At 38.5% G+C, this 13,356-nt stretch overlaps 1 protein-coding gene and 1 pseudogene across 1 annotated transcript; one reads left to right on the forward strand and one right to left on the reverse strand.

Annotated features, from left to right (window-relative positions):
- Positions 1-8,118: 8,118 nt before the first annotated feature.
- Positions 8,119-9,857, forward strand: LOC121787098 (annotated as a pseudogene).
- Positions 9,858-10,143: 286 nt separating this feature from the next.
- Positions 10,144-12,860, reverse strand: LOC121787708 (probable arabinose 5-phosphate isomerase). Its single transcript, XM_042186524.1, has 3 exons — positions 12,094-12,860; positions 11,463-11,686; positions 10,144-10,585 (listed from the first exon to the last, which is right to left on the reverse strand). Exons 1-3 carry the CDS (start codon positions 12,745-12,747, stop codon positions 10,429-10,431), a joined length of 1,035 nt encoding a protein of 344 aa, XP_042042458.1. The 5' UTR covers positions 12,748-12,860; the 3' UTR covers positions 10,144-10,428.
- Between the last annotated feature and the right edge of the window lie 496 nt (positions 12,861-13,356).

Genomic DNA, 13,356 nt, shown 5'->3' on the forward strand with positions numbered 1-13,356 from the left:
CTTCTGCGATAACCCAGTTTGGGGAGATACGTACTTCCGTCGCCGTTTCCGCATGGGGAAACTGTTATTTCTCCAAATCGTGAATACTTTGGCAGCCCGGGAAGAGTTCTTCCAGGAAGGGTTCGATGCGGTCGGTCGTCCCAGCCACACGACGCTGCAGAAATGTACTGCAGCAATCCGCCAGCTTGCGACTGGACAAACGGCCGACATGTTCGACGAATACCTCCACATCGGAGACAGCACTGGGCGAATGTGTTTGCTCAAATTCTGCAAAGGCGTCAGGGCAGCCTTCACCGACGAATTTCTCCGGAGGCCAAGCACGACCGATTGTCAGTTCCTGCTCAACCTTCACGAAACAGTGCACGGATTCCCCGGGATGCTCGGCAGCGTCGATTGCATGCACTGGCAATGGAAGAATTGCCCGGTGGCGTGGAAGGGGTCCTACACGAGCGGCCACAAAGGCACCCACCCAACCGTTATACTCGAGGTCGTTGCCGACTACCGCCTTTGGATCTGGCACGCGTACTTCGGGGTCCCCGGGTCGAACAACGACGAAACGTGCTCCACCAGTCCGACCTCTTGACCGAAGTTTTGGATGGTAAAGCGCCGGCCGTCAACTTCGTCGCCAACAACCGGCTTTATAAAATGGGGTACTATCTCGCCGATGGCATCTACCCGAAGTGGCCTACCTTTGTGAAGACGTGCAGTGGGTCTGTTAACCCAAAGCAGGCTCTTTTTGCGCAGAAGCAGGAGGCTGCTCGCAAGGATCTGGAGAGGGCGTTCGGGGTTCTCCAATCGCGCTTCAACATCATCAAAGCCTCGGCTCGTACGTGGTTCATGGAGAACATGGTCGACATCATGTATATGTGCATAATCTTGCACAACATGATTGTCCAATATGAAGGACCCCGAGGCGGGAAATTGGTTCGACCCCGAATCCCCCGGAAGCTCAACCGCAAGTAGTCCGCCTCGAAGTGGAGCGCATCCGTCTATACAAGAACGGTTATCTATTCGTGCAAGGACACGCGACTCTAGCGCCCACACCCAACTCCAACAGGATCTAATTGAGCACATTTGGGCAAACTTTGGCGGATGAAATTATTAAAATTGTGTAATTTTATTTTTTTAGGATTTTAATTGTGTGTTTTTTATTTTTTTTAAGTTTAAGTTGTAACTTTGTTTTAATGTTGTGTGTTTTTTATTAAAGTGTGTTTTTTAATTGAATTGAGTTGGAAATAAAAATAAAAAATGAAATTGAATGAATAGTAATTTAAGGAACGGTTAAGGAACGGAGGGTTGCAGGTTCCGTTCCTTAGTTAAGGAATTGAGTAAAAAAGTACAGTGGGGCCCGCAAATAGTAGTTTAAGGAACGATTTAGGAACGGTATAGGAACAACGTTGTGGATGGCCTTATACGGTTTACTCCCTCCGTCCCCTAATAGGAGTTGTTGTTTGACCGGGCACGAGTTTTAAGAAATGTAAAGAAAAGTTGGTTGAAAAAGTTAGTGGAATGTGGGACCCACTTTTTTATATTGGTTTTATAATAAAATGTGAGTGGAGTGAGTTAGTGGAATGTGGGGCCTACTACCATTTATGGTAAAAATGAAGAGTGACTCTTAATGGGGGACGGCCCAAAATGGAAATTAGCGACTCTTATTCGGGGACGGAGAGAGTATAATTTAATTTTAAAATAATGTCATGTTGCATTGCTTTTTTGCTTATCGAATAACACAGAAAAATTTAATCTTGAAGGAACGAATGCAAGATAATTAGATTAAGATAGTGAGCCACATAAAATATGTTTTGCGTGAATAGGAAAATATATAATCCATCCGCCCACTATCAATAGTGTTTATATAGTGTATTTATTTAGATATTAGAAATAAAAATCTCTTTTTTCATAAATTATGGCTCTTCAAGTTCAAAACCACTTTCATAGCAAGTGTGGTTGGGTGGATTTATAACTCAAAAAATACTTTAATTAATTATTTACCTCAATAAATATTTCTTAAAACCAATTTATTCAAGAAAAAATAGATCTATTCTTACATATGCATTGAAATTAAATTCAATGATAGACTATGTGATAAAGGTCAAATTAGCAGTAAAGTAGGCGATATTCTAAATATCTAATCTTATTCATTTTGAATATGTTAAAATCAAAACTAGTGTTAATTGGTTAGTGAATGTACTAATTGGAGACGTCTTTTCCACTTGATATATTAGTCATGTGAACCATGATCTTATGTGCATAAACAAGGCCCCCACTTTTTAGTGGTCCTAAGTGTTTTTCTTATCTTTATTACAAGAAGAAAAATGATAAATGTGTCATGGCTCCTCATCACACAAAAGTTGTGAAAAACAATAATTTTGAATTGACATAACACCATGGGTTTTGAATTTATTCACATTTGCTTTACATTTTTCATTCAAAATCATGAATATCCTCAAAATTAAAAAAATAGCTCCAAATCGAATAAAAGCCATGTTCAAGATTCAACAAGCCATCATCCACGACGAAAAAGCATTTAGAAATGAAACGAAATAAGTTAATCTTTTGGTCAAACCTGCAATAATTGAGATATTATCCAATGAAATCCACTTTCCAGCCCACATGAATTGAATACAGTGTAAAATACTAGCACAACTTCACAAGTAGTAATATTTAACGAGACACCCCCACATAAAAAAAACATAACACTAACTAAATTTTTATATTTTATTTTGTTGTGTTGAGAAATGAGAGATTGTCTATGTATTCACATAGAAAGGTGTTTATGGCTTGGATTTTCAAAGAAAATCTTCATGATTTTTTAAGCACATGAAGATGCTCTCCTCCCCATATATATTTGATAGAGACAATAATATATTTAAAGAAAAATGTATTTGATCCAAGAGACAAATAAATAAGCATTGTATTTTTAAATGTTAGTGTTGTTAAGATAAAAGTAATAATGATAATAAGTGAGCATTATTAATAAAATTATTATTTTTATGAATGAAAAACAAAAAAATTATAATTACTCTTAATAAAAGTAGTGTTTAAATAAACAAAAGTTGCCATTTTCTTTTATATGAGATTAGACTCGTTTAGTCTGTACGTCAATGAATACTATATAATATCATTAAAACATAAGTAGTAGTACAACAATATCAAAATGTAGTACATGTGAAATCGTGAATAATATATAAAACCTAAAGTTAAAGTTTACAATTTAAAATAAAGAAAGCGGATGATCATGCAATTACAATTGTCAAGTTGCATAATTATTTAGATTTTATGTTGGGACAATTGTCTATCTATTCAAATCCATACCACACGTTAAATGCGAGTATTTTATTTGGGAAAATAATTAAATTAGAAATTGGAAGACGAGAGCGACAAGTGGAATAAGAGATAAGAGAGCATGTGATTGGCGTTTGAATATCCAAATTAAAAATCAGATTTTTGTGGTTTGGTCCCCGAACTTCGGCCAGCGAAGGGCCCAATATTCTCAAATATTACATTATTAACCCTTAATCCATGATGATTGATGTGACTAGAGATGGATCGATGATACGATACCGAAACAGTTTAGTTAATACCATATATCATACAAAAAAAATTTAATACCCATTTGTCTTACAAAAAATATTCTAAATATATTTTGATTATATTTTGTATTGCTGAAACCTTGAACATAAATTTAAAGTCAAGGAGTACAAAAAAATCCAATATATATTAATATCTTGGTTTATTGCCACACATGCGGTTCTCATGAGTGGCCTCATGTGTATTTTCGATTAATTATTCTTCTAAGATAATTCTACGTGTGGTTGGTGATTAAATTGCAACTCTTTATTTAAATAATGAGAGGAGCGATTAGGAATTCGATAGCAACAAAGGATGTGTCCTTGCCTCTACCATATAATTTTTAAATATTTTTGCTCAATTTTTTTCATAGTATACATATAATTGTATTTATCTATGATGATTCTCAATTAATCTTTTGACTCTTTTATTTAATTCTAATAGAAATCCATGAGTTCCATTCTAAAACCAATTGGTGATAAGAGGAGAGACTCATGAGACTTATATAGTGGATTAAGCTCTTTGTGTACACCGATGTGGGATATTTTTATATTCATTTTATGTTTCAATTGCCAACACCCTCACCCTTCAAGGTGAATCGACTTATATAGTGGATTAAGCTTATATTCATTTTATGTTTCAATTGCCAACACCCTCCCTCAAACCCTTCAAGGTGAATCGACTTATATAGTGGATTAAGCTCTTTGTGTACACCGATGTGGGATATTTTATATTCATTTTATGTTTCAATTGCCAACACCCCCCTCAAACCCTTCAAGGTGAATCTTGGAGGGGTTGAACTTTTTTTTTAATGATCGATTGGACAATCGGCCCAATATTTTTTTTTCGATCGGTTGAACCACTGGCCCAAATTTTCAGTCCAGATATACTGTCGGGTCAGTCATTTTTTCGGTTTCGGCCCAGAAATCGACTTATATAGTGGATTAAGCTCTTTGTGTACACCGATGTGGGATATTTTTATTCATTTTATGTTTCAATTGCCAACACCCCCCTCAAACCCTTCAAGGTGAATCTTGGAGGGGTTGGACTTTTTTTTTAATGATCGATTGGACAATCGGTCCAATATTTTTTTTCGATCGGTTGAACCACTTGCCCAAATTTTCAGTCCAGATATACTGTCGGGTCAGTCATTTTTTCAATTTCGGCCCAGATATACTGCTGGGTCAGTTAAATTTGACCCACAGTCTGCGACCCGCTCTGATACCATGATAGAAATCCATGAGTTCCATTCTAAAACCAATTGGTGATAGGAGGAGAGGCGGATTAAGCTCTTTGTGTACACCGATGTGGGATATTTTTATATTCATTTTATGTTTCAATTGCCAACCAATTCAAAATATTTAAGGGATTGATAACATCAACGCGGTTATGTGTGCATGTTCAATGTCTTGGTTTATTAGTTATTGATGAGACAATTTATTAACCTTTTTAAATATATTTGATTAAATGTTTTCTTTTTAATTTAGACGAGTGAGTGAGAGATTACAAAAAATTTCAATAAAATTAGAAGCGTAAATGAATTTCAGCAAACACATGTATGTGTCACAATTTCGTCCCTTCATTCCAACTATGTATTCCAAAATGGAAATATTTACTTATTGTAGAAATAGGTTTTAGGTTTGGTTGCCCTTTTGTTAGTAACTTTATTTTGGAATTAGGCCTCAATGGATTCAACCATGACACAACATCAACCTATATTTTAAAGTTGCATCCATGAAGTAGCATTTGTTTTGTAAAGTTGTCTTTAATTTGATGTTTGCACATACCTAATGACAAAAACAATTGATGCTCCTTTTCACTTAAAGAATATTATATGATATGTTCTCCAACTATTCATTAAAATTTACTCCTATATACCAAAATAGATTAGATCTGTTCTACTTATAAATTTACTCGTTAATACTCTTCAAGTGAAAAGGAGCATCAATTGTTTGAGGTCTGTTTGGGCTCAATGGCCAGTTTACATTTATAGCAAGTCCGCTTATGATTATTGGACCGAGAGACAGCCCATTATTAAGTGGATTGTGTTGTCACGTTGAATTGAAGTCCATAATATTACTAGCATAGTTAATAAGCTGACAAAATATTGCATGCCATATATTATTACTCATCGTTCTCCCTTTTCTTTCATTTATCTAATTTATTTGTTAGTTTGTTAGTATATTATAAGGTATACGCAGCTTCTATCTTTGGCTATCTGATATTTATCTTTATTCATTACTATCTGATATCAGCCTTTATTCATTCCTAACTAATTATTAACTCGTGACTCTCGGATCCAATATTAAGGTGGCATTCAGAGCATCCGCGCCGACGGACGGCGTCCGTGCCACTGGCGCGGCACCGCTGACGCCGCTGCTGCAATCCCGCCGCTGGCACGGCACTGCTCGATGCATCGAGCACGTCCGTGCCGCTGAGCAGGCTACGTGGCGCGTTCTGATTGGCCAATGGATTATCCGTTGGAAATTCTTTTTTTAATCGAAAATAATACCAAAAATATAAAAAAATTATTTTCAGAATCCAAAAAATATAGTCCTTTTATTACCGTTTTCTGGAATTTTTTTGATTTTTTTAAAAAATTTTTATTCCCAAATCATCTATAAATACACACATTTATCATCCATTTTTCACATCAAATCATCTCTCATTCATATTTTTTCATACAACTTATCTACATCTTCCTCTCTCACTCAAACCCTCTCAAATGGATTTCACAAATATCATTGCGGAAGCGGAGCGCGAAGAACAAGAATACTATGAACAATATCGTGCCGCCTATGAAGCCTATGTCGCCGCGACTACCCCCGCCCCTCCTCCTCGACCAACTAGATCAACTTGTCGCTACATCCCTCGTGACCGAGAGGGAGCCACCGAAAGGCTCGTTGCCGACTATTTTTCCGACCAACCGCGGTTTCCGGAAGATTACTTTCGGCGTAGTTTTCGTATGTCAAAACGGTTGTTTATGCGTATTGTCAACACATTGTCAGCTCGTGTTGAATACTTTCAAACAAGTAGAGACGCAACCGGTCGGTAAAGTCTCTTGGCGTTGCAGAAGTGTACTTGTGCCATCCGACAACTTGCTACTGGGCAAACGGCTGACCTCTTCTACGAGTATTTGCATGTCGGTGAGTCAATTGGAATCCTTTGCCTTAAAATTTTTTGCGACGGCGTTCGTTCTGCTTTCGGTGAGGAATTCCTAAAGCACCCACACCGATGATTGTCAACAGTTGCTTCGTCTTCACGAAATAGTCCACAGTTTTCCCGGTATACTTGGCAGCATTGACTGCATGCATTGGAAGTGGAAGAATTTCCCGACTGCTTGGAGGGGCAACACTTAAGCGGCCACAAAGGCGGCGGCCCAACACTTATCCTTGAAGCGGTCACCGACTACCGCCTATGGATTTGACATGCATATTTCGGTATTGTCGGATCCAACAACGACTTGAACGTGCTCTATTCTTCACCACTTTTCAATGATGTTTTGAATGGTGTAGCACCGGCGATCGACTTCACCGTCAACGGAAATGCATACCACATGGATTACTATCTCGCCGATGGTATCTACCCAAGGTGGTCGACTTTCGTGAAGACGCTCAGCAATCTGCAAGACTCGAGACGGGTTCTTTTTACGCAGCGTCAAGAGTCTGCTCGGAAAGACGTCGAAAGAACTTTTGGGGTCCTTCAAGTCCGATTCAACATTGTGAAGGCCCCGTCTCGGCTGTGGTACGTTAAAAATATCACCGACATCATGTACATGTGTATTATCTTGCACAACATGATTATAGCTGACAAAGGACCGAGGGCGGCTAACTTTTACGACGAGGATGAAGCTAGAAGCTCAACCGCGAGGTCTCCCCTACGCTGAGGTGTGCATACGACGGTGGGCGAGAGGATCGAAACAAGAAACACAATGCGCGATACCTGAAACACATTTGGTGTTTTTTTTGTAATTTGTAATAGTATTCCGGATATTTTTAATGCATTTTAATATTGTGGAAATATTTTTATTTAAATTTAATAATAGAATGGTGGAACCCTTGAGCATGTCCTTGCGAAAGAGTACGAATGTGGGTGTTGTGCTCTTGCCTAAGAGCAGAGAGTAAAAAAGTAATAAAAGTGGGTCCGGGCCCACATCCGTGCTCTTTGGCAAAAGCACGGATGGGGATGCTCTCATGACATGTATAGTTGAAGAGGGTGTAACTCCAAAAATAATTACACACATTGTTATTTCAACATCATTCATAATGGTAAGGTAACTCAGAAAACATTCCTAGGATCCTCACAATGCCCACATTAATAGATTTAACCTTTTCAGGTCACTAATAAAAAAACATTGTTTACCGAGCATCTCCCATGTGGATGATTAGTGTCAAAGCCTTTTTATAACTATATATGAAAACCAAATTGTGGGTGATTGTCGCCAAGATTAATAATTAAATAATTATGGTTTTTCTATTACATGGTAGCTAGGAGTACATAAATAGAAGTATCAAACAAAAGCTCCCCAAAAAAACGTAACCGTTGACTTGCTCTAGCAATAATAATCATCAAGAAGAGAGATGGTTGTTGGTGAGACAGTGTTGAATTCCGGCTATAAGATGCCGGCGCTGGGATTCGGCACCGGCTCGCATCCATCTTCGCCGGCGCACGAGCTCACCGCCATCATCGTCGATGGCATCGCCGCCGGATACCGCCACATCGACACCGCCGCCATGTATGGCATGGAGGCGGCCGTGGGCGCAGCGGTGGCAGAGGCGGTGGAGCGCGGCCTCATCAAGAGCCGCCGTGAAGTCTTTGTTACGTCGAAGCTCAATGTGTTCGACACTCATCCAGATCTTGTGCTTCCTGCCCTCAAACAAACTCTTAGGGACTCCACTGAAATACTCCAACTCATTATCCTCAACATCACATTGGTTATAAATTTGGAACCTAATAGATTAACAATACTTCAAATCTTCAATCATCGATTGAATGTTAAATCTATAATTCAGCATCCTTCTTGTCTAATCCATATTATCACTGATTTTTTTATCTATTTGTTTTATGTCATTAATTTCAATAATTACATATAAATCAAAGCTTGATTAATCCTTTTATTTGAAATTGTATAGAAACTAGATAAATCAATGACGTCAATAATAATTTTCATTTATTTTATAAATTAATAACATCGATAATAATCTTGAGTATTGGAATCAAGCTACATGACTAAAATGAAAAAAAAATCGCTATGGACTAAATTAGAACGTGCTCTCAAATGGCGTTCTCATGAGATATATAGAATATTATTTTATAAAAATCCATTTTTCGAAAAAAAAGCCTACAAGTCTTACATGTAGTGTATTGAGTACTTGCACTTGATCAATTAAGTATATGTACTTTCGTGCTCTTGTAAATTGTCAACTATAATGTTTGAAACAACATTCATTTTAACCTGAAAAATCGTAGGAAAATATTAAATAGTGTACTGATTTGCAGTGATCTAAAGTTTGATTACGTGGATCTCTACCTTATACACTGGCCAATAAGAATCAAGAAAGATGCCAACGTGTCTAATCTAAAAGGCGAAGACTTGTTAAAGAGGTTTAGTGTTGTAAGTTGGGATTAGCCAAGTCTATTGGCGTCAGCTCTGTTAAACTCTCTAAGCTCTTGGAATTCGCCACCATTCCACCGGCAGTCGACCAGGTCGGTAGATCTGTTCGTCGGTTGGTATAAATGTGTGACATCTAATTGTTCAATTCATTCATCATAGGTGGAGATGAATGTAGCATGGCAGCAACAAAAGTTGGTGAAGTTGTGCAAGGACAAGAACATTCATGTCACAGCTTGGTCTCCTCTCGGAGCTAACGGTGCGTTCTGGGGCACCCTCGCGGTTATGGAAAGTCCTGTTCTCAAAGAATTTGCAGCTTCGAGAAACAAGACTGTGCCTCAGGTAATTTGTCGTGCAAAGAAAAATAGATCAACTTAAATAACTAGCGAGTCAGTCAGTCTTTTGACTTCCTAACTATTAACTCGTGAATCTCGAATCGAATACTAAGGTGGCATTGAGATGGATAGTTGAACAAGGTGTGATTCCAATAGTGAAGAGCTACAACAAGGAGAGGATGAAGGCAAATCTTGAAATTTTCAACTGGGAACTAAGTGATGAAGATATCTGCAAGATTCTAACTATTCCTCAAGCAAAAGCATTCAAAGGAGATAGATTTATTATTCAAGGTCATGGGGATTACAATAGTGTTGAAGAACTCTGGGACGGAGAACTTTAACGAAACATTGATCTTCTGTAACTCATTCGAGCAATTCGATTTTCTCTGTCGTGCACCGAAACTCTTTTTAGCTCAAAATCAGCTGCGAATTTGGTTGCCTATACACTCTCTTTTCTGCCACATTCAAAAAATAGTTCGTGTGTGCATATGTATTGTAACTATAGTACTAGTAGACATTTGATCACTATAAAATAATTATTTGCAAAAAATGAAACCATGTCAACAAAAGCTTAACATAATCATTTTAGACATTACAAAAGCTAGCAATTAAATGATAAGAAAATGGTTAGCAAAGGAGAGAGGTAGGCTCAATTATAGCACAAAAGCATTCATTTAACTACATTTTTCAAACCCCTTTTGCTAATTTACTAACACTAGAGAAATTACCATACATTACAACATCACAACACTAGCAAATATCTAAACATTATGGCAATCTTTATTTGAACACAATCTCAAGCATCAAGGCTTCAACCAGCCCTCTTCTTCATTGGGAAAGAATACAAAGAATAATAATGACTAGGGAGTAATAAATGGAGGAGTTGAAGGATGATGCGACTGCCAGGAAGAATCACAGGCCAGCAGAGACCAACCCATGCAACGTAACGATACCGATCACGACATTATCATCATTAATGACGGGCAAGAACTGCACCGGTGATGGTGGAGACTCCATCTTCTGCATTGCCTCCACAGCCATGGCTTCTGGGCCAATGGTCCTTGGCTTCCTGCAATAAACAGATAGGAGTTGTTGAACTAGACGATCAGGACGTCGCAGATAAAACCAACCTATCTTGCAATACAAAGTTGAAGTGCTTCTTATAAGGAAAGATGGGAGAAGTTAGAGCCGGTATCTATGCTTCAATGCGGCTTTGCCACATCAGCATGTCAGACTTTGGGAACTAGAAACCTTTTTCTTGAAAATCCAGTTTCTGTTAAACAGTGTATAAGAGCCAGAAATTGCAAGAAGACTAACAGCAGCACTAGCCTGACCGCCTACCCCTTCTTCCTAGGCCTATTACCAAGTCACTCTCTTTGCCCTTCTGCCAGACATCTAATTTTAAATTCATCCAACAAATTCTAAATGTCTCGTGTAGGTTTCCAACAAATTCACCAAGCAAGACACAGAAATAACCATATTCGAATCAAACCAGAGTTACCTAAATGGTCGAGGAAGAAAATATCACCAGAAACAGAGAATCATGATCCAAAATAGGTTCAGTTGATTAGGGAGTAACTCAGATAATTGTTTCACCAAGTGTATAGTTTTTATGAGAGTAATCATTAAACGTAGAAACCAACACCTAGATCTTAGTATTACAATAAATCATCAGTTTGCTTCACGTAAATCAGGTTTTCGCCAAATCACATGAAAATATAAAGCAACACTAGGGAAAGCAGTTGTAGGCTCTTAAAGGAGAATATCAGCTTCCTCTAAGAATCTAAGTTTAGGGATCTTTGTTAGCTGCATGGATTATAATACACGTATATGGATTGGATTATCAAAATGCACTTTGTCTTTATGTCAAAATCCAAGAGAAGATGCTTTACTTGCAAATGCAGCAACTTAAAAGGCAACACTATGGAATCAGGTTAGGAACGCACCTGCTACACGTCTCTCCCACAGTGAGCTTGAAGATCCCCTCGCCACTGGCTTTCAATGTGCGCCGCAAGTCACCATCAGTGAAAGTACCTAGCAGATGATACTCATCGTTTATAACAAGAAGGCATCCACAACCTTTACTGGTCAGCTCTACAAGCAGATCCATGATCAGGTCTTGCTCCCTGCACACTGGAAGCTCGTCTTTCTTCTTCATAACATCCTTCACCTACAACCAAAATGGACTCAAGATAACTTGGGAAATTCACCATTGCGCATAATACCACAGAGAAACCGAGACACAGATAAAAGATCCACCAAAATTGAATCTTCTCCCACCAGTATTCACAGAAATCATACCCCAACAAACAGCTCCCACCAACACTCCTGTAGCATTTATACAATTCTACTCAATTTTCTGCACAATCGAATCCTTACCAAACTAAACCCAAAATTACCAAATCACAGCCATTCAACCTAAGTGTAAAAAGGTAAATCAATTCTCTCAGAATTCAACATCTTTCTTCACCACATTCATATCAAGCTTCAAAAGCACCGAATTTTCCCCCCAAATCAACATTACAAGCACACACACACAATCCACATAGGAAAAGAGAAGCAGACCAAAAAAATCACCTTAAAAATCAAGCTCTTCCCAATCCTCCCAGCAGGATGATTCGACGCATACTCCTCCTTGCTCAGATTCCTGGCCCCTATAAGCGCAATCGCCACCGTATCCCCAAAAACCATCTGGATCGCCGTCGACGTGACCGGCGCCAGATCGAAGGGGCACAATTCCCTCTCCAGCGGCAAATGCACATTCAAATCGCACAGCCGCGTGAGCCCATTGGGCGTCACCGACGTCACCGAGATCAAATAAACCCCTTTCGCCTTAGCGCACGGCACCAGCTTCAGCAGCTCCTCCGAATTCCCGCTCTTGCTGAACAAAACGAGCAAATCCGCCGCCGAGAGAATGCCGATGTCGCCGTGGAGCGCGTCGACCGGGGACAGGAACGCCGATTTGATCCCGAGAGAGACCAGCGTCTGCGCGATCTTCTGGGCCACGAAGCCAGATTTCCCGACGCCGGAGAAGAAGATGGTGCCCTCAGCCTTCAATAGAGTCTCCGTGAAAGCTAGGGTTTGGGATATGTCGAGATTGTGGAAGAAATGGTTGAGGTAATTTTGCTGGCATTTGAAGAGATTGAGCAAATGGGCTTTGTCTAATTTCTGCGAAGATATGCTAATTTCTTGATCTTGCGGGTCGGTGAGTGAGAGAGAAAGAGACCCCATTTTTCCGGATTTCTTTCTCGAGTGAGCTGCTGCATCTGTGATTCAACCAACAAATAAACGCGCTGAATTTTTAAGATGATTGCAGATTTTGGCGCTGATGCAACAAGCTACTGCTAATGCTATTTATGGTAATGTAACTAATTTTTTTGTTTTGTTTTTTTTTTTAAAATTATGGATAGGTAATTATATACTCGTATCTTATGGAGTAGTAAATTTTATTTACTTATACCGATATATTATCACTTTTCGATCAAAAATTTTACTTACAATATCAAACTATTATCATAACTTGCTGAAACTCCATCGATTTACATAATTTGTTCAAGATTTCAAGTGTTAATTCCGTAATTGCAGAAACTACAATTACTGCAAAATCATAGTAATATATTTGTAAGTAAAACTTTTTAGTTTGTGTAAAATCATAATTTAAGTGTCTAAATATTTGGAGTTAGAAATCTATGAAAGATTGTCGGTCAGGCGACATAACAAATTAATAATTCCCAGTCGCAAACTATAATTAGTACATATAGTATCGTCGTAGGACCCAATATTATTTAATATTCATGATCTATATAGATATGCTTGTTTAATAATTGATGTGATGTTGGG

This window comes from Salvia splendens, chromosome 22 (assembly GCF_004379255.2).
Source record: "Salvia splendens isolate huo1 chromosome 22, SspV2, whole genome shotgun sequence".
Classification (NCBI taxonomy): domain Eukaryota; kingdom Viridiplantae; phylum Streptophyta; class Magnoliopsida; order Lamiales; family Lamiaceae; genus Salvia; species Salvia splendens.